Raw genomic sequence first — 27,063 nt, 5'->3', positions numbered from 1 at the left:
AAAATATTAAAAAGAAGATATTTTATGCCTAAGTATTCAAATACTTTTTCTTACACATCTAAATGAAGTATTTAAAATGTTTACCCCACTAAGTCTTTTGTCTTCATACTGTGCTTGTATAAAGTTCAAATTATAAATGTCCTTAGAAACTCTTATTAAATCTGAAATATGAATCCCTTTCAAATAAAAGTTTTAAGATCTGAATTATAAAGTAAGCTGTAGATGTAAAATATTGCATTTCATTTTTCATCATTTGAACTTTTAGGTTTTTTGTGTTTTTCTAAATATTTCGGTGAAATAGTAACTATTGTTTTTAAAGTAATATTTAGTAACTATAAAGTAAATATAATGTTTCATAAACAAAAATGAGGGTTGAATATAGGTATTTCAATATGGTGATTAATAATACGGGTTTTGGACTCACACGGATCTGGGCTTGAGTCTTGACTCTGCCACCTATTCTACGAGATGTGCAACCTTGGCCACGCCCCTTAGCCTCTCTGAGACTCAGTTTCCTTTCCTAGGTGTGGGGCAGGGTTCTGATAGGCTTTAATAAATTAATAAGCAGACCTTAAGTAACTTAGCACAACCCTGTTCCCAACAGATCTGGAAGTATAGTTCAGAGATAGAATGACACTGGGTTCAATCACAGCACAAAGAAAGAAAGAAAGAACAAGCCGAATGCTTGGTGCATGATAGGTGCTCATTCCAGACAGCTGTTGATACAAGCACACAGTCCCTGTGGGAGTCATCATATATGGTATCAGGACTAACCGGAGTTTGGGTTTCTATGGTTACCATACTAGAGTCTAGGGGTCAAAGTATCCATGTTGGGTAATGTGAAGTCATTTTCAGCCTAAGTAAGAAGTCTGGAAGTTACATAATGTTGATTATTTTCATTTCTCCAAGCATCCAGGAATGAGTAACCTTTTGCTAATGAAATTAAGGGAAACTATATTTGTTAACTGGCAGCAATACATTAATTGTTGATCCACAGTTACTTTCAACCAAGAGTCTTGGTGCTGCCTTTGGAAAGAGGCTGTATAACAGGCTATAACTACTGTCTACAATATCAGAGTGCATTAACCTGAGTAAAGAAAAGACTGACTCTTAATAATGTGCTCAGCAACTGGGAGCAGAGACAACGGGGAGCCGAAGGGTGAAGAGTGGTAGCTGCTTCCAGAAATGCCAGAGGAGGCCCCTCTCGGCCCACGGCCTTCATCTGCCTACAGCCGGAGCAGGTACGTTCCTCTGAGGAGCTGGACGCATCGTGCATTGCCGTAAGGCCCTATTTAACACAGATGCACACTCTTCCCCTTGCCCACCTACAGGTAGAGAACATACTGGCCAGAAGACATGGATTCTTGTCTCTCTGATGGTTGGAGTCCCCAAAGAATGAGCAGGCAATTTGCTTTTTATGTCTGTCTCTTATGTAGAGCTAAGGGCAAAATACACTGAAACATGGTCGGTACATTAAGGCAACCCCATCCAGTGAGGCTTTCTGGCAGATCTATAGCTGGTTTTCCATTTTCTACCACCCCTCCCTCCACTTCAAACTGAACACTAGAAATATCTATAAAGAAAATAAATATGAAGTTTTATAGTTAAGCCAAAAAGCTAATTTTCAATGTGCTCCATACTTAGGTGGTAGGAGTTCAGGCATTCTACAAATAACTAAAAGGAAATTAATTGAGAATTACCTAATGCGAGGATGCTCAGGCCAAGGATTGTGTCTCGTGCTGACATTATTCCGCTGAGAACCCGGTGGAGGGCGTCGACATCGTTAATCAAAACAGATGCAAACAGGGAGTAGCACTCAGGTGTCTGAGGGACGCACCGGTGAAGCAGGGGGAAAGACTTGCTGCAAAGGAAAGACAGAAGCAATGGCAAAAAAGGTTGATTAATTACTTATCTTAAAAAGACAGTTATTTAAAATTCTCAACAATCAGCAAAACACAAGTTCTGTAGTAATAAGAAAGGACTTTGGCCACCTGTTTTCAGAGTATACCTGAGGGAACCAGGCTGCTGTACACTGCTACCATGATTAGCTGATGCTCTGGGTGAGAAACAGATTATGGGAACCCAGGGAAGCCAAAAACTTAAACTTGCAGAATAACATTTTAATTTTGTTTTGTTTTCTCTGGTGCTGGAGAACAAACCCAGGGCTTTTTGCATGCAAAGCAGGCACTCCATGAATGAGTCATACCCCCAGCTGGAACTCTATTTTAAAAATAAAAAGTATAGCTTATAATTCTAGCATTTGGGAGGCTGAGGCAGGAGGATCATGGTTCGTGGACAGCCTCAGCTATTACTTAGTGAAGCCCTCTGCAATTCATTTTGAGACTCTGTTTCAAAATAAAGAATAAGTCCGGGCATGGTGGCGCACGCTTGTAATCCCTGCGCTTGGGAGGCGGAGATAGGAGGATCGCGTAGATTCGAAGCCAGCTGCACTGACTAAAGAGACCCTGTTTCCAAATAAAAGTATAAGAAATAGGTCTGGGAGTGTAGCCCAGAGGTAGAAGGATTTCCAGGAACCCCAGTACCACCGAAAACTAAAAACAAAAAATCAAAATAAATAATAAAAATAGGGCCGGGGATGTAACTTGAAGGTAGAATGTTCCTAAGTTCTATCCCCATTACATCAAAAAAGTATGTATTTAAGGTGTACAGTGTTCTGATATGGTGTATATTTAAGATGTATGGTGTTCTGTGAAATCATTACTATAGTCAAAGTAACGGACATGTCCATCCCCTTGGCATATTTTACGATGAGAACACTTAGGGTCTACTCTTAACAAATCCCAAGCGTACATTATGGTATTATTAACTATGGTCACCATGCTGTAACGTTGTATCTCCGGAATTTGTTAATCCCTGTATAACCGAAACTTATACTTTTGACCCCCATCTCCATTTCCCCCACCCTCAGCCCCTGGTAATCACCATTTGACTCCTAGTTTCCATTCATTTTATGTGCCTGGCTTAATTTTATGTAATATAATGTCTTCTGGGTTCACCCATGTTGCAAATGGTAAGGTTTCCTTTTTGTTTTGTTTTAAGCCTGGACAATATCCCACTGTATATTTATACACCACATTTTCTTTAGGGGCAACATTTTAAATTTTCATGTCTTTGTCCTTCCTAGGCAGACTACCAATTTCAACACAAGAATCACATTTCTTTGAGGAACTGGTGGGGCTGTGCACTGGACCAATCAGAAGCCGTGTTAATGACAGCACTAGCTTTATTATTCCCTCTTTAGGACAGTAGAGTGAATAAACAGAGTGAGTCCTTAGTAATAAATGTATGATTGACAACTTAGGTAGGTGAGAAATCTCACCTTCCTTGGGATCCTTCCTGAAATGTAAAACCACTCACGAATACACATTCTAAAGGATCTTATCAAGGCTACAATACCTTCGCAGGGCCCTGCTTTTCTTTGGAACTCCCAGTGAAGCACAACATGGGAGGTGTGGAACAATTTTCCTTAGGAGGAGGCCCTGCTATGGAACAGTTCCCTAGTCATGGGATAGTGACTTATGAGAAAAGCTATACAACAGAGAAGTGTGTGTGTGTGTGTGTGTGTGTGTGTGTGTGTGTGTGTGTGTGTGTGTGATACCGAGGACTGGAACCATAGATGTTCTGCCTCTGAGCTACACCCCCAGCACTTTTATACTTTTATTCTTAAACAAGGTCTCGCTGAGTTGCTGACGGTCTTGCTAGTTGCTGAGGCTGGCCTTGGACCTGTGATCCTTCTGTTCAGCCTCCCAAGTACTGGGATTACAGGCATGCATCACTATACCCGGCTATATTAAAATTTTTGAAGGGGCAGTACATTTTCCTCACTCAAATTCCAAGAGGTAACAGATTAAAGCTTGAGAAATTGCCCTTTCTTGTCCCTGAGCACCGAAGCACAGTTCTCAGAGGCCAATGGTTTCTTGCATATCAACTTAAGGACATTTTTTAGCAAATATAAATGTAATGGGAAATTTAAATAGCGGTTTGTAGCTGAGCTCAAAGATAAAATTATACTCTAAAAAAGAATTGCCAGATCCCGCTCTGCAGAACTTGCCAGAAAAGAGGGAGAAAGGAGTAAGAGTCTTCTTAACCCCCACGCCCACACCAAGAGCATTCATGAGCTGGGAGTTGTTTAGAAGAGCATTTGAAAAATAAATTTTTAATCTTGCAATAATTTCAGAGTTATTGGAAAACTGCGGAGATGAAGCAGCGTTCCCGTTCCTGTGTGCCCTCCACGAGCTTTCCCTCCCGGCCACCTCTTATACAACTGCGGTGCACTCGTGAAGATTAAGACATGATGTTGAGACACCACACCACTAATTAAACAACGGCCTTTCTTTGAACTTTATTTTCCACTAATGTCCTTTTTCTGTCTCCGGATCTAATTTGGGATCTCAGATTGCATTTAGTTGTATGTCTCTTCTCTGATCTGTGAGTTTCTTGGTTTGTTTTGTTTCTTGACATTTCTAAAGATTCATGAGCAGTTGTTTCGCAAAATGTCCCTCCATCTGTAGAAGTCCCTTGTGTTTTCTTTTGATAAGGCTGCAGTAACAGGTTTGGGGGAAGATCACCATACAGCTGAGGTGCCCCCTGTTAGAGAATCCATTCTGGAGAACGTGACCTTGAGGGCTTGAGGTTAAGGTGGATTGGTCACGTTCCTCCTCTGCAGGTGCGCCGTATCCGTGTTTTTCTGGCCGTACTTTATTCTTCGGGAGTGAGTTACTAAATCTTTCCCACTCTCAAGGGAAGGGAAATTAAACTCCACCCTTTGGGTAGAAATATTTATATTATTTGGAATTTTTCTGTAAAAAAGATTTATTCCTTTTCCTCCACTTATTTATGTATCCAATCATTTATATCATGATGGACTCCTGGGTATTTAATCTAGTCTTTGAGTTATAATCTAATATGATCATTAACTGGCCACATTTTTCAGGTTGACCCTTGTGTCCCTTCTGTACTTTCTGGCTTTACCAGATGCTGCCAGACTTAGTTGGTATTTTCTTCATCTAAGCCCTAGTACCCCGCATTTCTCCAAATATTATTTGGAGAATGGCAATTTAAAAACAAGATCTGGGCATTGGTGTGCTCATTACCATTGCTATCAGGGTCTTTATAACTCTAGGCCCTCTTATTTTTAAAAATTTTTATTGGTGCATTGTAGTCGTACATCCTAATGGAGCCCTCTTATAATCAATTCTACTATGCAATTTCAGAGTTGCTTGTCAGAGCTGAGTGTGGTGGCACTTGCCTGCGATCACAGTACTTGGACTCTGGGGGCTGAGACAGGAGGATTGCAAGTTCAAGGCTGCAGAGTAAGTTAGTGAGAACCTGTCTGAAAAAATAAAAAAGGCTGATGTAGCTCAGTGGTAGAGGGCTCCTGAGTTCAACTCCCAGCACTGCAGGGGAGGGGAGAGGAATTGCTAGTCATAACCTTGTGACAAATTCACTAACTCAAGCATAATGTTTATGTACAGTTCTTTCTGTAGTTAGCTTACAGTAACCAGTCAAAAACTGTTTTCCAAAATTACTTAGGACAGCTCCTCTCTACTACCTCCTTCAGTAAGGCTGTCAGATATTTGCAATATGCTTAGGTTCATTTGTCATAGACTACATTCTACCCTGAGATCTCTTAGGCGTGTGTGTGTGTGTGTGTGTGTGTGTGTGTGTATGTGTGTATGTGTGTGTGTGTGTTATTGGGGGTGTAGCCCAGGGGCTTTTCTACCTCCGGGCTATCCTCCCAGACCTATTTTATACTCTGTTTGGACACAGGGTCTCACTAAGTTGCTGAGAGCCTCACTAAGTAGCTGAGGCTGGCTTCAAACCTGTGCAATCCTCCTGTCTCAGGCTCCCAAGCGCTGGGATTACAAGCGTGTGCCACCACGCCCAGCCTCTTGAGCATTTTTTTTTAGGCTGGTCCTAGGACTCCATCCCTGTCCCTGAGGGGAAGAGGATGAGAAGCTTCTCTCCTTAGTCAGATGGGAGGGGTTCATGGAAACTCAGCGAGCTCAGGGAACCTCATGGGCTGAGGGCTGAAGTGTCTGGGAAATCTGAAGGCACAGATAGAGGGCTGCACTTAGGGAGTTAACATCCACCGTGGTGTTTGTCAGGGCCAAGGATGTGCAAGGGCTCCCTCAGGTTTGGATGTGGCCGATACATGCACGAGTCCAGAATTGGGTTCCAGTGATCGTGTCTCCTGTAAGGCTGTGGGGACCTCCGCAGATGGCTGCGGGGCGGTTGCAATAAGGCGTAGGCACCGAGGAAGGCTCTCAAATGTCCAGCCAGCACACAGCTGCATTGCAAGGCTACAGTAGCTCCCTTATCTGAGTGTGTGTGGGGGGCGTATGTCCCTAGACCCTCAATGGGTGCCTGAAATCAGGGATGGGACTGAATTCTACATATATTTTTTCCTATACATAGATACACACACCTATGATAAAGTTTAATTTATAAGATAGGCACAGTATGAGACTAATTACAGAACAACTTTAACAATATTCTGATGTGAAAGGTTTCATCAGGCTATTCAGAATGGTGTGCAATTTACGATTTATGAATTGTTTGCTTCTGGAGTGCACCATGTGATGTTTTCAGACTGTGGTTGGCCTTGGCTAAACGAAAGCCTGGAAAGTAAAGTTTTGAATAAAGGGGGGAGGTATAGATTATTGCCTGTGAAGGGTGCTGATGTTGAGAGAGCTATCATGGAACCCCAAACGTGCTCGTGAGTGAAGAGCTGAATGGAGCAGTTCCTAGAGAATGCCCAGAGAATGTTCCAGTCCAAGAGTTAGAAACTCGTTATTTCAGCAAGCTGGGAGAGGAAGAAGAGCACACGCAGGAGAGGAGAGAGAGGCTGCTCCTGCCTGGTCCACGCCTCCTACTGCAGGCTGAGGGCAAGGCAGAGAGCTGCCAACCAAGTCGCAACTTTATCACAATGGGCTGAACATTTTTGATTTTTACTTTTTTTTTGTTTTTGGTGGTACTGGGAATGGAACCCAAGGGCCTTCTACTTCCAGGCTATAATCCCAGACCTATTTTATATTTTATTTGGAGATAGGGTCTCTTAAACCAGCTGAGGCTGGCTTTGAACCTGCACAATCCTCCTGTCTCAGCCTCTCAAATGCGGGGATTACAAGCGTGCGCCACCACGTCCGGCCTGGGCTGAACATTTTAATTACTGAATTGAAAGTGTCTTTTACAACTTAAAGCAACTAAATATTTATTACCTAAACGTAACCAGAGACGCTTTGGCCACCAGTCAGCCCGTGTTTATTCTGGGGTAGACGGGCAAACAGAACTACTCCCACTGACTGAATAAATTGAAAGAGACAGAGAGAAAAAAATTAAGTTCTTTTTGATTATATCCTAAAGGTCCTATTTGTTTGATATAATAGTTTTACCAGTGTATGTACACATACAGATACAAACACATACACCACGCCTATGATAGTTCCTTTTTAATACAAAAGGCAGTTTACTGTGTACTGCACTATAGTTTGTCTTTACTTAAAACACCTTACAGGTCTGTTCACATCAGAAAGTGGTTTCTCTTACTTTGAGCAAAATTTACATGTTAGAGTCAAAGGTATAGATCTCAAACATACAATTAGGGATTTCTGGCAAACAGGCATCGGAATACTGTCAGCCCTTCCAAGACACAGAACATTTCTATCACGGCCCCAAACTCCCACGTGCGCCTGCCGTCCAGCTGTTAGGGTTTAAGAGTAAAGTGCCCGCGGGACATGGTGGCGCACGCTTGTAATCCTGGCATTCCGGAGGATCGCGGTTCGCAGACAGCCTCAGCTACTTTGTGAGACCTTCTGCAATTTAGTGAGACCTTGTTTCAAAATAAAGAATAAAAAATAGGGCAGGGGGTGTAGCTCAGAGGCAGAATGCCCCTGGGTTCCATCCTCAGACCTGCAACATAAATAAATAAATAAGAGTAAAGTGCTCGTGTTCGAAGGCAGGGCAGGGCTGGGGGTGGCCCTGCGGGTGTGGCCGTGGGGACGCATCTGCCCCTCACTCCTCTCCTCTCCTCTTTGCCTTCCACTCTCTCGCCCTGAAGACCTATAGCCCTGGCTCCTGTTTGGCAGCCAGGGTAAGTGGTCACCATATACATATATATGTGGACTAAAGTCTCCAGAGCTGTAGAAAATAAGCTTTTATCCTTTTAGCGTTGCATATTGGTTGGGCGTTGAGAATACGGACAGAAACAAGCGCTCTGTCCCTCGACAGGAGCTCAGGATCCGATTCCTCCCACCGCTTGCGACTGCGGCATCCTGCCTTGTGAGCATCCCGCCTTGTGAGCATCCTGCCTTGTGAGCGGCGTCTCAGAGGAGGTACTTTTGTCTATTGTCTAGCTTCTTTCCCTCGCTGCTGTGTATCAACATCGGATTCCTTTTAACTGTTGAGTACTATCCCGCCGTATGAATATATTACAATTTGTTTTTCTATCCTCTTGTTGATTGCCATTTGAGTTGTTTCCAGTTGGGGATTATTAAAAATAAAGCTTCTAGCGGGGCGTGGTGGCGCACGCTTGTAATCCCCCCCCCCTCTAGCTTGGGAGGCGGAGACAGGAGGGTCCCGCAGGTTTAAAGCCAGCCTCGCTGGCTTAAGAGACCCTGTTTCCAAACAAAAATATTAAAAAATAGGTGTCTGGGAGTGTAGCCCGGAGGTAGAAGGGCTTCCAGGAACCCCAGTACCACCAAAAAAATATAAATATAAATATAAATAAAGCTTCTATAAACATTCATATATATGTGTGTATATGTGTGCGTCTTGTAATTAATCCATGGATACATATTTTTATTTCTCTTACATTTTTATTTCTCTTACATAAATACCTTAGAATGGAATTACTGGGTCATAGGGAATACAGGGAATGGAATTATTGGGTATGCTTAAGTTCTTAAGAAACTGCGAATTTACTGGCCTCACTGTTCACTCCTATAAGGAACAGGTGGAGGTTCTAAGTTCCACACTCAGTTCTTGGCATTGTTAATTTAAAAAGTGTTAGTTGGCCCTTCTAGTAGGTGTACTGTGATCGTCCACTGTCATGTAAACTGTCTGAGTCTTCTGTCTGATTTTACCCGGCTGTTTATCCTTTGTGATTTATAGGAGTCAGCAAATTCAGCTCATTGCCTGTTTTTTGTAGGTAAAGTCTTATCTAAACAGCACAGCCCATTTTTTATGCATTTTCCATGGCTACTTTTGTACTACTGTACAAAAACTACTGTACTGTAGTTGCAACAGAGACTGTGTGTGGTTCACAAAGCCTCAAATATTTACTATCCAACCTGAAGACTTTTAAAATATATCCTGGATTTTAGTCATTAGTCATTATATAGACATAATGAACATTGTCTCCCAATTTGTGGACCTGTCCTCCCTCCATTCTCCTAGTGGGGTTCAGTGAACATAAGTTTCTAACTTTTGAAAAGTCAAGACATCATTTTTTTTTCTTTTGTTTTATAGTGCTTTCTGTAGCCTATCAAAGAAATATTTGCCTACTTTCAGGTAGCACAGTTTTTTTTAAATGTTTTTCTAGAAGCTTTGTTTTTGCTCTTATGTTTAAGTCTAAGATCTATTTCAAGTTAATTTCTATATATGGTGTGAGGAAGAAAGCCCAGATGCATTTTGTCCACATCTTTCCACTTATTTCTGCATCATTTGCTGAAAGGCTTTTTTTTTTTTCATGAAGTTGCTTTGGTCGTTGATGAGCATTCAGTTGACCGTGTGTCTGTATCCCTTCTGGGCTCTTTATTTGTTCCACTTATGTATTTATCTATTGTGTTCTCGTGCCACATGTCTTTATCACTCTGTAACAATTTTGAAATCAACTTTATTGTTGTTCTTCAAGATTTTTCTTTGGACCCTAGCTCTTAAGCCTTTCTATATTTTCAGAATAAACTTGTCACTTTCAACAACTGAATATATAGATCAATTGCAGAGAGGTGACATCCTAACAATATCAAAGCATCCAATCCGTGAATAAGGTGCATTTCTCCACTTATTTAACTATTCTTTCATTTCTTTTAGCAATGCCTAGTTTTCAGGGAAGGTCTTAAATACTATCTCTTAAATTTATTTCCAAACATTTTATTTTTTTTATTCTGCAGAATATAGACTTTAAAATGTATTTCCTAATGGTTTATTGACAGTATGTAGAAATACAGTTTGACCAGCATCTTGTCTCTCTGCTCAATTTACTTCGTAGTTATTTTGTAGATTCCTTTCAATATCTCTATGTGAACCGTAATTCTCTAAGTAAAGATGGTCTTCTAATTCTCATGCTCAATTTGTTGTAATTCCTAGAACTTTCATTTTGAAGTTGAATAGAAGTGATAGGAGCAGATGTCCCTGCTTGTTTCTAAGCTCAGGAGAAAAGCATTCGATTGTTCCCACTAAGTGTAATAGCAACTATAAATTTCTCACAGATTCCCTTTATCAGACAGAAAAATTGCTCTGCTACACCCAGTTTTCTAGTCACTTATAAGAAAATCTAAATGATGTTCCATTAAATGATATGGCATAGCTGGGTATGGTGGTGCACCCGAGACTGAGACAAGAGGATTGTAGATTCAAAGCCAGCCTCAACTTAGTGAGGCCCTCCACAGCTTAGTGAGACTCTGTTTCAAAATAAAAAATGATATAAGGCTGGGGTCATATCTCAAAGGTAGAATTCCCCTGTGTTTAATCCCCAGTAAAACACACACACACACATACACACACACGTGCGCGCGCACGCACGTGCATGTGCTACAGCATAATTTATTTAAGCAATCTTCTATTGACAGCCATTTAGATTGCATTTATTTATTTATTTATTTATTTATTTATTTATTTATTTATTTTGGTACTGGGGATTGAATCCAGGGGAATTTTACCTTGAAGCTACACCTTCAGCCCTTTTTATGTTGCATTTTGAAAGAGGTCTCACTAAGTTGCTGAGGCTGTCCTCAAACCTGTGGTCCTCCTGTCTTAGCCTCCCAAGTACTGGGATTACAGTTGTGTGCCAAAACGCCTGGCACTTTTAATTTTGTACTACTAAAAATACTGCAGTAAATAGCTCTGCCATTCACACTTGTTCAAGTATATCTGTAGCTTAAATTTCTAGATGCAGAACTGCTTGATTGAAAGCTCTGTACATTCATAACTGATGGATGTTGAATGGCCCTCCTTGGGCCCCACATTCTTGCCCAAAGACAGTGTTATCAAACCTTTAGAAGCTGACTGTCTGCTAGGTGAAAACACAAGTGTCTTAGATGGACTGTCCCCATCGTGAGAGAGAGGTCCAGCGCTTCTTCTAAGTTTAAGAAACATTGTGCTTTTTCTTTCTAAGCATCTATTCATCTATTCTTACCACATTTCTATACTAAGAATAAAAAATTAGAGCCGGGCGTGGTGGCACACGCTTGTAATCCCAGCATTCGGGAGGCTAAAACTGGAGGATCGCAGTTCGCAGACAGCCTCGGCTACTTAGTGAGGCCCTCCACAACTTAGTGAGACCCTGTTTCAAAATAAAGAATTAAAATAGGGCAGGGGATGTGGCTCGGAGGTCAAATGCCCCTGGGTTCCATCCCCAGACCCGCAAAAAAAAAATTATATAGATAATAAAAAATGAGATACTGGTCTTTTAAAGGTTGATTTGTAAAGACCTTTCACAAATTAGAGAAATTAATCTCTTTTCTTACATGAATTACAACTATTTGCCTATTAATTGTGCTTCTAGTGGTTGTCATGCAGAAATATTTTCTTATTATATAATCCAATTTATTAATTACTATGTCTTTTAAATTGTAAGTCATAGAAGCCTTCTTGCTCTCAGGTTACAATAGAATTCTCCCATGGCTTTCTTCTAGTACTTTCTGTTTTTACTTTTATGCATGAAAATCTTTAATGCATTTGGAACGTATCCATATAAGGCAGGATGCACAGAGCCAGTTTTTGGCCCTGGATGTCTACTGGTGGTCTAGTACCACCTGTTGAGTAGTCCATCTTCTGTTGATTTGAGATACTAGATTTATCATTTACTAAATTCTGTAAGTATTTGGGTCTAATCCTACCATTCTCATTATAATCATAATAAATTTATAAGTCAACTTAGGGAGAAGTTACAGCTTTTTTATAATGTTGAGTTGTATTAGCATGGTTAACCTGGACACACAATGTTGGGGAGGGGAAGGGGAAGTGCCGGGTGGAGAGGCATCAAGCACAGGCTGAACGTATGCCGTTTTCAATATGATCCACACCAAAAAACCCCCTGAGAGTCTTGTTAAATTGATTTTAGGCAATTCTGTGATTTTGTGTACATTTTTCTTGCTGTGGTAAAGGAGGATATGAATATATCTATGGATGTCCAAGTTACAGTATATTAATCTTGTTGCATTGCTGCCTAAATGAGTTCCCTTGTTGTTCATGGGAGTTTTTCAGTTAATTCTCTTGGGTTTCCAGGTCTATAGTCATACCATTTGCAGAGCAGTGATTTTACATTCTGCTTCCCAATTTCTCTCTCTTTTCTACTGCTAAAAGAATCCTTAACATCAATAAATTTCTCTCTTTCTAGTGTGTGATACTAGGGATGGAACCCAAGGTTCACATTTGCTAGGCAAGCGCTCTGTCGCTGAGCTGTACCTTTACCCCCACCTTCACAATATTTTAAAAGCAGATATTTTGTGAAGTTTCACTTAACATTTCTGAACATTAAGATCAGATATAAGTTTTAGTTACTTAATGCCATTTTTCCCCAAACATGATTCTCCATAGACCTTAATTTTCTCAAGAGTTGTTTTCTTTTTTCTTTCTTTCTTTCTTTCTTTCTTTCTTTCTTTCTTTCTTTCTTTCTTTCTTTTTTTTTTTTTTTTGTCAACTGTGGTGCTTTTCACGCATTCAATTACCCTATGCTGGTAAAGAGGCGCCATCTTAACCTGAGGGTAACACGGGTCACAGGTAAACCTGGGCCACCCATGTTGGATGGTTGACAAGCTGTCCACTGGGCATGGCATTAACTGGGGAGGGCTGCATCTTTTGTCCACAGGCTCAAGTTTTTTTCTCATTCATTCCCGCTTTTGTTGACCACTAGCAAAGCCACTCAAACCTACAGGAAGGAATCTAGAGAGCTGCCTGTATATTCAGATCACCCTGTCTATGAATTTTTTGTGATGCTAAGTTCATTCCATGTTTCCAGGATCTTTACAAAGAACAGAGTAATAATCTAAAATTCAATTGAACCAGGCGTGGTGGCGCACGCTTGTAATCCCAGCATTCGGGAGGTTGAGACTGGAGGATCGCAGTTCGCAGACAGCCTCAGCTATTTAGTGAAGCCCTCTGCAACTCAGTGAAACCCTGTTTCAAAATAAAGATTAAAAAATAGGGCAGGGGTATAGCTAGGAGGTAAAATGCCCCTGGGTTCCATCCTCAAACCCGCAATAAATAAATGAAATTCAGTTGAGATTGTGTGTTATTTATACATATATGCATTGAGATACATAGAGATTCAGAGAGATGATGCCTATTTATGAAGTTTAATAACTAAAAATTATGTCAATCATTGACTGAAAAATTAGAAGAAAATTATAGAAATTGTCAAAATCATGTCATTTGCAAGAAGATGGAAAGACCTGGAGATCATTATGTTAAGTGAAATCAGCCAGGCACAGAAAGAGAAGGGACATATGTTTTCTCTAATATGTCCAAACTAGGAAGTATTAGGAATACCAGAGGGGCTCCAGATAATGGAGGAGAAACCTCAGTAAAGCTAGAATGGAAGGGTAGGAGAGGAAGAAGGCTCAGGTTGATTAATGGAGGAGCTACATCCAAATATGTGTAAAATATGAATGTAGCATGGTCAACCTGGACACTCATTATTGGGAAGAGGGGAAGGGGAAGTGGTGGTGGGGTGCGGAAGGTCACCAAGCACAGTCAGAATGTATGCCATTTTTAATATGTTCCACATAAAAAATTTAAAAATAAAAATAATTAAAATAATTTTAAAAAGTAAGTAAGCCGGGCGTGGTGGCACACGCTTGTAATCCCTGAGCTTGGGAGGCAGAGACAGGAGGATCACGCAGGTTCGAAGCAGCCGCACTGGCTTAAGAGACCCTGTTTCCAAACACAAAGTATAAAAATAGGTCTGGGAGTGTAACTCTGAGGTGGAAGGGCTTCCAGGAACCCCAGTACCACCAAAAAAAAAAAAAAGAAAAGGTATTAAACCATGTTAGCCGGGCGTGGTGGCGCACGCTTGTAATACCCACACTCAGGAGGCTTGAGACAGGAGGATCGCACAGGTTCGAAGCCAGCCTCAGCTACTTAGTGAGGCTCTCAGCAACTTAGTGAGACCCTGTTTCCAAAATAAAATATAAATGGGTCTGGGAGTATAGCCCGGAGGTAGAAAGCCTCTGGGTTCCACCCCCAGTACCACCAAAAAAAAAAAAAAAAGTAAGTAAATAAATAAATGTATAAAATATGGCTGGTTGTAGCTCAGAAGTAAAATCCCTCTGTGTTATTCCATCCCAAGTACCAAGAAAGAGAGAGAAAGAGAAAGAAAGAAGAAAAGAAAGAGAAAGAAAGAAAGGAAGAAAGTGTGTACCAGTTCTAGCACTGTCTATGAATTTTTCAGAGCAAACAATGCAGTGTCAAGCAGGGGCACCTATGTGAGAGGCTAGGACTAGAATGTACTGGGGGGGGAGAGGAGGACTCTCAAGCTGTTTGTTTTTTTTGTATAGGAGATTGAATGCAAGGGCATTCTGCCTTTGAGCTACACCCCCTGCTCTTTTTATTTTAAAACAGGGTCTAAGTTGCTGATGATCTTGCTAAGTTGCCGCACCTGGCCTTGAATATGCACTCCTTTGACTCAGCTTCCAAGGACTGGGATTACAGGTGTGCACCAGCTTTTTAGATTTTAAATACACAGGGGACTCAAAATACAGTACTATACTGAGCACCAAAAAGGAAAAAAGATATGCTCGCCTGTCACCTCCTGCAGTGCTTTGTAACTGCTCTTAGAGTCCCGTAAGTCAGCAGCAAACCTCGATATTTAGCCATTTCTCTAGAGTGTGTAATATCTCAGGTGACCAACGGGGGAAGAAGAAACAATTAGCACAGTCAAGAAGAGGTATGTAGAAAACGTTCTTTGGCCCTACAGTCACACTTCTCATGTTCCCCAGCTTTTAAATCTTGGCACCACCTCTCCATGTAAATATGATAATTTCCATCTTAAACAAACACTCACTTGTGTAGGAAAAGGAAACAGAGCCCTCAAGTCTCTTTCTGTCTCCCTCACTCCATCCAAAAGAGCCAGTCAATCAATAGCTTTGTCCTCATTTGAAAAGTTAGTCTTGGAAAGCTCTGCATTTGTGGGTGGAAAGGGCTGGGACTGACTTGAGGGGTAGAGGAGACGGTGACCAGAGAACACGTGTGTGAGATGTTTTTCCTTCCAGCTTGGTGTGAGCCCCAGGCCCGCTCATGGGCTGTCCAATCTAGCCTTGACTGTTTATCTTATAGAATTAGAGAAACTACTCTGGATGCTGTTGGGGGCTGAATGTTGCTTTTCCACTTGTGGCTGTCTGACCCTAACCCCTCCCTGCATCAGCCTTCTCAGCTATAAAACAGATTGAAAATAATACCTACAGCACAGAGGCTTGTGAGGCCCAAATAAGTTAATACATGTCAAGAGCTTAGCAAAGCACCCGACACGTGTCAAAAGCTTGACAAATGTTTAGTTAGATCATTATCAGCATTAAGATATAATCTTCCTATGGAATTAGAGTTAACATCTTGCTTACAGTACAGGAGAGTTTGTCCAACTCTGCTTAAATGGCAACCTTAAAAATTGCATATTTTTTTTCAGTTCTGACTACAGGAACAGGTACAGTGTTCCAAAAACAAAACAAAACAAACTCTTTCTCTCCAAATGCTAAATAATTTTCCTTCAACCCATTTAAAACATTCTTATTTTTCTCCCCTGGGTAAGTTAGGTTTCATTGAGACATATTTATAATATCTGACAATTAAAAGGATTTAAAAAATAAGACATTATAAAAAACATCTGAGTATGGTGGCATATACCTGTAATCCAAGTACTTGGGAGGCTAAAATAGGAGGATTGCAGATTCGAGACCAGCCTCAGCAACATAGCGAGATCCTCCACAACTTAGTGAGACCCTGTTTCAAAAATTAAAAAATAAAATCAGGCTAGGGGTGTAGCTCAGAGGCAGAATGCCCCTGGGTTCAATCTCCAGTAACACACACACACACACACACACACACACACACACACACACACGCACACTAGAAACGAAGAATGAGTTACTCTCCTCTGCAAATAATTCTGTGCTCCTTTGATTACCTACAACCCAAGCAATCATTTTAACAAGGAATAAAATCCAAATGGCTAACTACAGTCTGCTTCCTACGCAGTTAAAACCTGCTTGCATCTTTTTGGAGTACTTGTAAGACTGGCATTTTCCAAGCTGTGCTTACAATCAGAAAATCATAAAGTAAATATATTTTTAAGTTCAGTAGAATATAAAATATGAATACGAATCATTTATACTAAGGGGAAGCCTTGTTTTGTGAGATTTCTCTTTCCGTTTTATGTACCTATATAAGTATCATACTGACCGGGTACGTTTGTACTGTGGCTGTGTTTTAATGAATTTATTATGTGGGTCTCAATCAAGAATTTGATGAACACTGTACTAGATGGTTGACACAATGCCTTGTTTTACTTACATTAGTTTTCCTTAGGGATTCTGCAGAGTTCTTATTCATGTAAACATGTACTTTTCAAAGGAATGGCGATGCACCATTAGTACAAGTCTTCCGTTAGTACACCTCAGCATCCTGAGAGTGGCAATGGACTGCATTCCCCCCTTAGCCTTCTCAAAGGCTGAAACATGAGCCCTTTGTCCAGGTGACCACTAATTAATCACTGCAACTTTATTCTACAAATATTTACAAGGTGCCTATAATATGCCAGGGGGCATACTCGTTGGTAAGAATGAGTAAGATCTGCAAAGGAGTTCACCCAGTATGTTCTTAATAAGGACCTGTGCTTTCTCTGTTTATTGAGATAAAAGGTAGGGAGCCCAGTTACATTGGCCCTCCTGGGTCTGCTTCTTGTGGAGGAATCTAGAGTTATAAAAACAAACTCTGTGTACTTGCAATGAAAAGACAAAAGGCGGGGCCTGGCATGTGATGCGTGCCTTTAATTCCAGTATTTGGAAGGCTGAGGCAAGAGGATCACCGATTCAAGACCAGCCCCAGCAACTTAGCAAGGCCCTCAACAACATCGCAAGACCCTGCTTAAAAAACAAACAAACAAACAAACAAACAAAAAACGAATAGGGCTGGATGTGTAGCTCAGAGGTAGAACTTTTGAGTTTGAGCCCTAGTTCCACAAATAAGCAAACAGAAGCAAATGATTTCCACTTTGTAATAAATAGCTGTAGCTGGAGAAGAAAAACCTACTGCTTTATAAAACCACTCAATAATAAATTATGTGTTTTTTTCTAGATTTAGGGTTATTCCTTGAAGATTACATGTATCTTTATTATTTGCTGAGCTTTCTTCTTGTTTACTCTGGTTCCCAGTCCATTGTCCATTAAGTATGTTGCAAACAGTCCCTGCTTAATTTCCCTGCTCTGCTGTAAACTATAAAGTCCCTACAGGCAGGGTGTCTACCTCCCTGTGTCCTTTGGGTTTTCTATAATACCTAGAAGAGTAACAAACTCACATCACGTACCCCATACCTCTTCTTGATGGATAAGGATGAAGTACAGAGGTGTTTACCTTGGAGGAACCGGGAGCCTGGGGCACAAGGAGGCTGCATTTGGATTCTGGGTATAGTTCAAGGAATTCAAGCTATAGACACACAGGAGAGACCCTGGAAGCAGAAGACACACAGACTATATTATTTTTCTATGTTGTATCCATCTTCCTAGGGAAGCCAGTCAGGAAACCACAGCTATTTTGCCCAACCAGGAAGGAGACAGAATGCATTAGGCCAGATTTGGAAAACAGGTCACTTAAACATAAAATGAATAGGCACACCATCTGAGATTGAGTCAGGGCCTCTTTTCTTTCTCTCCAAAACCACTAATTCAAAACTATAAGTTAAAGGATTGTTACTGAACTGGCTTGGAGGTTACTTGAAGATAATTTACTATGGGAGTTTCATATTTTTAACTCAGCTTTGCAAATAAATTTTAAATATTTTGCACTCTATTTCTTAGGCCAATAAAATTTGCAGTGGGTTGCTTTTTTTTACACTTTCTTTTGCTTAATCACAATAACATATGTCTGGACAGGGAGCCCAGAGTGAGGTATTTTAGTTACACAAATGCTTTTGGCACAATCTGCAATTTTCCTATTGGTCAGTAAAAGTATCAACCCATCCTGACAGTCTTATCAAAGAACCTACTTGTGGGCAATTGGGCCCAAAGCTTTGGGGCGCTCTGCCCTGGCTATGAAAGGCACCAAGCTGCAGGCAGCGGGTGTTACAGAAGAGCATCCTGGGCTCCAGAAAAATACAGATAGAGCTGAAGGAAACTGAAGAAACTCATGAAAAACTGTTTGTGCCCTTTCCCATATAAGAGGCACCTGCAGAAAAGTATAATCTGTAGCTCTCCAGAGAAAGCAGGGTCAGGGTGTGCGAGCCATCTCTGTCCCACAGGTTATTTCCTTTGGGGGGAGAGTGAACTGGCCCCTGGGTGCCTACCATTGGTGTTTGCAAAGAGCTGGACCTCTTCCAGGGTGTCCAACTGCTCTTCAGGACAGCTGGATACACAGAGGGCGGTGGAGCGAAGCCCCTGATCTGTTACTTCAGGGTTGCAGGAATTCATAAAGAACACGTGTCTAAGGAGGTGGAGGAAACAGAAGCAAGTCTTAGGGTACTGCCTCTCATTGGCTTAACTGTGGATTTAAAAAAATAATGTAGCCTGGATGTGACACACTTGTAATTCCAGTATTTGGGAGTCTGAGGATTTTAGGTTCAAGGACAGCCTCAGAAAGTAGTGAGACCCTCATCAACCTAGCCAGACCCTGTTTTATAATAAAAAAATAAAAATAGGGCTGAGGATGTAGCTCGGAGGTAGAATGCCCCTGGGTTTCATCCCCAGTAAGACACACGCACGCACACACACACACACACACACACACACCAACCCCCCCCAAAAAAACCCAACAAACTCCAACCAAATAAAAAAAGCATACATGCTATTTCTAAGGCAAACTTTATTATTTATTTATATATCTATTTATTTATTTTGGTACTGGGGATTGAGCCCAGAAGCATTCTACTTCTGAGCTACACCCCCAGCCCTTTTTATATTTTATATTTTTGAGAGAGGGTCTTCTTAAGTTGCTGAAGTTCTCTCTAAATTGCTGAGACTGACCTTGAACTCGTGACCCTCTTGTCTTAGCCTCCAAAGTACTGGGATTTCAGTTGTGAGCCACCATGCCGCATGACTGGCTTAAAGCAACCTACCTTTCTTTCTTTCTTTCTTTCTTTCTTTCTTTCTTTCTTTGTACTGGGAATGAAACCCAGGGGTATTCTAACTCCAAGATACACCCCCAGCCCTATTTTTTATTCATTATTTTGAAACAGGGTCTCACTGAGTTGCAAAGGGCTTCACTAAGTAGCTGTGGCTGTCCGTGAACCACGATCCTCCTGCCTCAGCCTCCCGAATGCTGGGATTACAAGCGTGCGCTACAAAGCCCAGCAGACTGTTCTGATCAAATCCTTCAGCACAACTGAGCATTTATTATTCCCACCAGGGGTCATCTACAGAGCCTCATAGCTTGTGAACCATTTGCCAATATTAACAAAATTTTCCTTCTCCAGATTCAGCATGTTGTGGGGCATAATTTTAGGGAGCTACCCAAGGAAGAGAAGACACTGATTCACCTGCCTTGGACCATCAGATAAGGATGCATAGCTGCTCAGCAGCATCCCTGCAAAGCATGTTTGTGTCCAAGAGTGTTCAAACATCCTTCAGAGAGTAGCTGAACAGGGGGGAGTGGCGAGTGGAAAGGCAGAGTGGTGGCTAGAAATTAAGGGCAGTTTTAGGAACCAGGGCACTCAGGAGGCCCTTCTAGGAACCAGGGCACTCAGGAGGCCCTTCTAGGAACCAGGGCACTCAGGAGGTCCTTCTGGTAACTCCCCAGCGGCTGGGGAAGTGGCGGACAGGAATAAAACTGGTATTTCCTTGAACATGTCAGTTGCTGTCGGTGGCAGCTCGCAGGCCCTTGTTCAGTGCTCATCCAGGCTGTTGTAGTGGCCTTCCATCACAGGAAGAACGTTGCTGGCTGCCGCTATAGGAGGGACTTTGAGAGGGGGTCCCAGAAGCCATGTTCACCCCAGCCAAGGATGGAGAGAGAGGTGGGGCAAGAAGAGAAGGAGAACAGATTTCCTAAGTGCATAGTAACTAAAAACTTTGTCTTTAAAAACATTTTGGCCAGGTGTGGTAGCTGGTGCATGCCTATAATTCCAGGACCTGGGAGGCTGAGCTGGGAGGCGAGCAAAACTCTCAGCAACCTAGTGAGACTGTTTCAAGACAAGAAATAAGCCATCTACAACTTAGTGAGATCCTGTTTAAAAAATAAAAAATAAAATGGGGCTGGGTGTGTAGCTCAGAGGTAGAATTCTCTCTCTCTCTCTCTCTCTCTCTCTCTCTCACACACACACACACACACACACACACACACACACACACACACAGAAAAATAAATAAAAAAGGGCCAAGGTAGAGCTTGGAGGTAGAATGTCCCTGGGTTTAATACTTAATTACATTAATTACACATGCACACTCTCTCTCTCTCTTTCTAAACAAACAAAATTAAATATCACGTTAAAATACACATACAATTTCCCATCTTATTCGCTAAGTCCACAGCTCAGTGGGGTTAGGTACGTTCATACCACACTACGTTCCTCACCATCCATCCACAGACTCCTTTCGTCTGACAAAACTGAAGCTCTGTGCCCATGAAACAGTAACTCCCCATTTTCCTTTCTCTTCCTTCCCTTGGAATCCACCACTTTACTCTCTGAGTTTGATTACTTTAGATGCTTCACATAAGCAGGGTCCCATGGCACTTGTCTCTTTTTTTAAAATTCTAACACATTACAGATAATAATGGCAACAAAATCTCGATGTATCCTTAAAACAACCTCGTGAGATGGGTGCGATCACCAGGTTTAATAAGACGAAAACTGGGCTCAAAGAGGCTAAGGACTCTACCTGAGGCCAGAGAGCTGAAAATCAGTGGAGGCTGAACAGGAACCTGGGATTGTCTGATCCTACAACTGCACCCTCACTACTGCGCACACTCCTGAGATGGGCTGCCAGACTCTTGCATAAAGTTTTGAAGTACAACCCCTCCATCGGTTGGGGACTTAAGTCAGACACTTACTTTTTTAGGGTCATGTCCTGCCCCGAAAGAGGGGCCCCCTCCACTGGGGCGTTCCTCTTGCCACACACGTTGCCGAAGCTGTCATAGCCGAAGAGGAGTCTCCCTGTGGCTCCGGCCACCACCGAGTAGCCCATGAGGAACATCTAGCAAAACCCAGGGGCATGTGAGGGCCCGGCCACAGTGCAGAAGCACGGTCCCCCACCTGCCTGCAGATGTTGTTATAAAACAGAACCAGGTGAAACACGGATCTTTCCAGCTCCCCCCCACTTCCCTCCTGCGGCAGCAACTCAAACCCCTTAGAATCCTGTCTTCCAACAATGGTTTTAGCAGGTTAGCTAGGGAGAGCATCCCCGAACACTCAGCTTCCTCTCCGTGTTCTTACCTCTTTGTCCTCATACTTTCTTCCTCAGGAGTCTGCCATGTTTTAGTTTTTATTTTTCTATTATTATTTTAGTTTTTTATTTTTCTTATTTTTAAAATTTTGGCCAAACGTCACTGGGACAACATGATTTCTTTTTTCCCCTGAGGTGTGTGGCTTATCTAATACATCCGGGCCATGCTCACTATTTCCTTCCTTCTTTTTAAAACTTTCTTATCTTACTTTTAGGGAACTCTATAGAGGCCACACAGTTGATACATAGCAATATACTTGTCCATTACAAGTCCGGAAATAGTGTTTTGGAAGAACCACTTAAAATTCATGAAATAAAAAACTTAAGAAAGAATTTCAGGAATTCCACTGGGCAAGAACATCTTGCAATTGATAGTCTTTTTATCCCATTTTATAGTGACTATGAGATATGTGAAGCCGCAGTTCAAATAACTGTTTCATTAGTATGCATTGCCAGGCCCTCTGCCAAGACTGAATATGTTTCTTCCCATAATACGAACATTGGGTTGAAAGTTTTTCAATCTAAATGCATATACGGACCAGGAGTGGTGGTACACACCTGTAATCCCAAGGCTTGGGAGGCTGAGACAAGGAGAGCCTCATCAATTTAGTGAAGGCCTCTTACAAAACAAAATAATAAAGGTCTGGGGGTGTAGCTCAGAGGTAGAATGCCCCTGGGTTCAATCTGCAGTACTACAAAAATAAATACATAAAATGCATAGATAGAATATTATTTAATACTTGATCCTGACAAGCTCATTTCAGGACTGAAAATATAGTATACCATTCAAAACATTGAGTATGGATATATGTTACAAAGGTATACTGCCCCATATGTTTCAAATATTCTTCATATACTACTAATTTGTTTGGTGTGTGTGTGTGTGTGTGTGTGTGTGTGTGTGTGTGTGTGTACTGTTAGGGATTGAACCTAGGGGCATTCTACCTACAAGCTATACTCCTAGCCAAATTTTTATACTCTATTTTGAAACAGGGTCTCACTAAGTTGTGGAGGGCCTCATTAAGTAGCTGGCTCATTAAGAGGCTGGCTACGAACCCGGCTCTTCCTGTCTGGGACTACAAACCTGCACTACCGCACCTGGCTGTATTCACTAACTAATTTGGAACTGCAAACATCAAATTTTCTTCTTTCTTTCTTTCTTTCTTTCTTTCTTTCTTTCTTTCTTTCTTTCTTTCTTTCTGTGACACTGGGTATTGAATGCAGGGGTATTCTACCTCTGAGCTATACCCTCATCTCTATTTTACATTTTATATTTATTATATTTATTTTATATTTTGAAACAGGGTCTCACTAAGGCAGAGGGCCTCACTCAATTACTGCGGCTGGCCTGGAACCTGCGATCCTTCTGTCTCAATCTCCCAAGTACTGGGAGATTGTACTGGTAGTACAATTGTACTGGAGTACTGGGAGGTGTGCACTACGACGCCCGGCTTAGATATTCTTTAAGAGTGCTGGCTCAGTGTGCTCCACAGACTGTCACTGGGAAACACAAAGATGAACAACACTTAGCCCCTGACCTCAAGAACTCAGCCCGGAGCAGAGCAGGCCTTTCCAATTTCAGACCACATGTGTCAGGAGGCTCCCAATCCCTACCACTCCTTAGGCTCCTCCTTCATCTAAATGACCAGAATTCAGAATGAGCAGGTCACCTGGAGAACATCATGTTAAGTGAGAAGAGCCAGTCACAGAAAGTGAAGGGTCATATGTTTTATCTCATGTGGAAGCTGGGGAGTAACTGGGAGACCCGAGGAACCCCAAGTAATGGAGGAGAAACCTCAGCTGAGTCAGGGAGAAGGTCTAAGGGAAGGGGAGGGAGAAGGCTGAGGTTCATTAATGGAAATACTAGCACCAACTGTGTGTACATATGTGAATATGCCAACATCAATCTCAGTACTTTGTACTGAGAAGAGGGGAAATGGGGAGGTGGGGGAAGGCCCACCAAATGCTGTGTGCATGTATGTCACTATTAACATGATTTACATGATGATGTGAGACTATAATGCACCAATAAAAACACATTATTAAAAAAAGAATGAGCAAGTCACCTTTGCTAGTAGACAGGGTCATTGACCTTTCACTCAAAGGCTGTGGTTGTAGGTGTGCCTGCCCACGTGACATTGACATGCTGGTGCTTCCAACATGGAGCATGGTAAATAGGGTCCTGATTTTCGCATCTGGACTTGGGGGAAGAAGGGGATTTTACATTTTTTCTCAGCTCACCATGGATATCTAATAATAAAGAGATAATTTCCAGAAAAAGAGAGGAGAGAGAGAGAGAGAGAGAGAGAGAGAGAGAGAGAGAGAGAGAGAGAGATTTCCCTCTTGGAAAGCTTGTAGGGAGGAATAGAAGGTTTTTAGGGGGAAGTGAGGATGGGTTTTGAGGCTTCCTGAGTCTCTGCCACCCACTACTAGTACTTTAAATCATCATTGTTCTAATCCCAAACACACAAGTGCAATTGCATGTAGCAGGCAATACAGCAGGCACATATACTAGTCTGGTGTGGCCACCAAGGAGGTCACTCACTGTCAGCTGTGCCTGGGGACATTAGGGAAATGGAGTCTTAAAGGATGAAGAGGAAAGGGCAAGGTGGAAGGGGAAGGTGAGTAGTCAGAGATGGTCCAGAATTTAAGACTTTCTGTTCTGGGTATTTTATGCAAATAGAAACTCAGGTCGGCACTCTCTCTATCTGCAAGAGACCATTCCTGCTGGTAATTCTAGCATCTTCCCCCAGGTCTCCTTTGTCTAGCACTAATTCAAAGCAGAATTATTTTCAATAATAATTCTATCCAGCACATCTCCAGTTAGGGCATCTGTCACAAGACCCAGAGGATCAACAGAGGCAGAAAAAAAAAAAATTCCTTGCTCTGTTTTAAGTATGACCTGTAGCTAAAATGTTATAAAATATATGAAAAACCAGTCAGTGAAGAAGGGACTCTCATGATTAAAACGGAATACATAAAGAGAATTTGGGTTTATGAAAACCTTCAGATTTATTCTGCAAATTAAATACAAGTTTAAAATAGTTTCTAGCTCTGTGCCGTGTCTCAGCTGGTTCACAGTCCTGCAGGCTGTGATGGGCCATCTATAAATCCTGCCCTTAAACAGCTGCTGGCTGAGAGTTTGGTAATGATGTACTAGATTTGAACCTTGGGGGACTAGGGAAGATCAGTAAATAAAATTAACAGCCCAAGGTCAAAGCTGCCAAACACAGGGCAGGACAGCTGCTCCCTACATTTATACAATAGCAGATCCAGTAAAAACCACCAACCATCTGCAGGGAAGGTATGCAAGAGGGCATTATAGGTGCACTGCCTGGCTCAGCTCCTAGGGAGTTCCCAGGGCCACAATAAAAGCAACAGCAAATTGGTATGCCTTTCAGGCTTACCTTCCTTCCACTGTGCCTATAATCACATCTATGTGAAAGCAGTCCATAAAGTCAACAAATGAACAAATGCCTTTCTTACTTAGAAGAACAAACATGATATTTTAGGGTCTATTCAAATTGAATTCTCTTCAACAAAGGTAATTACTATCTGCTGGTCACTATCAGGCTTTATAAATTAATCATTCACCATGCAGCAATAGCATGCCTCAACCTGGCATGAAAGATTCCATGAGCACAGCTTTTGGAATAGTTGAATGAGGGTTTTCTTCTGTCCTTCTGATTTAAAAAAGAGTATTAAAGTGTCAAGATTCAACTTCCAAGAGACTATCCCAGGACTAACATGGTCTGGCCGGAGGAGGTATACTAGCAGCCATACATCTGTGGAAACTAGAGTGGGGATAATCGGTACCTATTTAACCAGAGGGTGCATAGCACACTGCAAAAACAGTGTACGCACAGCTCAGCTAAAGTAACAGTAATGTGTTTCTAGGCTTTCCTTGGATTTTCCATTGTTAGAAGCCAGCAAAACATGAGGGATATTTGATTTAGGGAAGTGGCAGATGTTAAAAAAAAAAACACAACCTTTCACTTAGAGTGCTTAGAATATAAGAGAATTCACACTGGCCTTACTAAATAATGGTCCTACTACAAACTGTGATTCTCATTTCTTAAAAAAAGTTATCCAAGGGATTAAAGCCACTCAGCAACACAGCCTCTCCAGCTAGTCTTGGTGTTTAGAAAATGCAGTGCAAGGATTCCAAGGACTAACTGACCTTTTTTCTGGGCTACTGGCAAAAGTCTCTCATTGCAGTATGAACTTGAAGCGATTTACATTTGAGGCACATTTATTTCAATCCACGCGCGCTAGCCTCTTCCCTGCCAAACAGCCACACTTACCCAACCAGTCCAAAAGAGAAAGAACAGGAATAACCACGCCGTATCGGTACATTTCCTATAAAGCTGGGGTCGCCACTCTCTTTCTCTGGGAGTTCTCTCTTCAGAAACCTTCCAGAAAAAGGAAGAGTTGAGAAAAAAAAAAAAAATAAACAACCAGGTCGATCCAACCGAACCTAAACTGGACGACTGCTCAAAGTAACCAGTCCTTTCTTCCTTCTTTCCTTCCTTCTCAAAGTGACAAGTATTTTCTTTTCTTTCTTTCTTTCTGCTCAAAGTAACAAGTCTTTTCTTTTTTTATGCTCAAAGTAACCAGTTCTTTCTCTCTCTTTCTTTCTTTCTTCTCTTTCTTTTTTCTTTCTTCTCAAAGTAACCAGTCCCCCTCCCTTTCTTTTTTCCTGCTCAAAGCAGTCCTTCCTTCCTTCCTTCCTTCCTTCCTTTTTTCCTTCCTTTTTTCCTTCCTTCTTTCCTTCCTTCCTTCCTTCCTTCCTTTCCTTTTCCTTCCACCTAAGCCTTTGAATACCCGTCCTTAACTGGAGGTGCACCTGAAGGCAGTCCCTACCCACGGTCCAGGGTCCCCAGGCTACGGCTGCGCCCTGGGGTGGACACTTCCCCCGAGGGCGGGAGGCCAGGCGGGCGGGCAGGCGCAGGTGCGGTAGGAGCCCGTCCCGCGCCCCTCCCGGGCGGCGAGGAGGGCACTCACCAGGTACTCGGCGCCCAGGCACTGCATGGCGCTCGCGGGGATCCCGGCCGGGGCGGGGGCGGGTGCCCGGGGTCAGCCGGGCCGCCGCGGGCTTTCTGCTCGGCTCCTTCCTCCGGCAGCTGGCGCCCTGCCCCGCTGCCCGCCGCCCCTACCGCCCCGCGACGGCGGAGGCCCTGGGCGGGCGGCCGAGGCAGGTGTGTGCACCTGCGGGACAGGAAGTGAGCGCCGGCGCCGTCCG

General features: G+C 42.3%; 1 protein-coding gene across 1 annotated transcript in view; it reads right to left on the bottom strand.

Moving 5' to 3' along the window:
* Positions 1–26,852, bottom strand: part of SLC44A3 (solute carrier family 44 member 3) — a gene marked incomplete at both ends in the record, with an annotated part of 91,868 nt that extends 65,016 nt beyond the window's left edge. The window contains 6 exons of the mRNA XM_080692291.1: positions 1,701–1,861; positions 17,806–17,899; positions 18,734–18,870; positions 21,430–21,572; positions 26,126–26,233; positions 26,826–26,852. Coding sequence (XP_080548417.1) covers positions 1,701–1,861; positions 17,806–17,899; positions 18,734–18,870; positions 21,430–21,572; positions 26,126–26,233; positions 26,826–26,852 — 670 coding nt within the window. The remainder of the gene's footprint in view (positions 1–1,700; positions 1,862–17,805; positions 17,900–18,733; positions 18,871–21,429; positions 21,573–26,125; positions 26,234–26,825) is intronic.
* Between the last annotated feature and the right edge of the window lie 211 nt (positions 26,853–27,063).

Source organism: Muscardinus avellanarius, assembly GCF_963383645.1.
Source record: "Muscardinus avellanarius genome assembly, chromosome: 3".
NCBI classification, from domain to species: domain Eukaryota; kingdom Metazoa; phylum Chordata; class Mammalia; order Rodentia; family Gliridae; genus Muscardinus; species Muscardinus avellanarius.
Note: the sequence above shows the minus strand (reverse complement) of the source record. Positions and strands in the feature narration are given on the sequence as shown.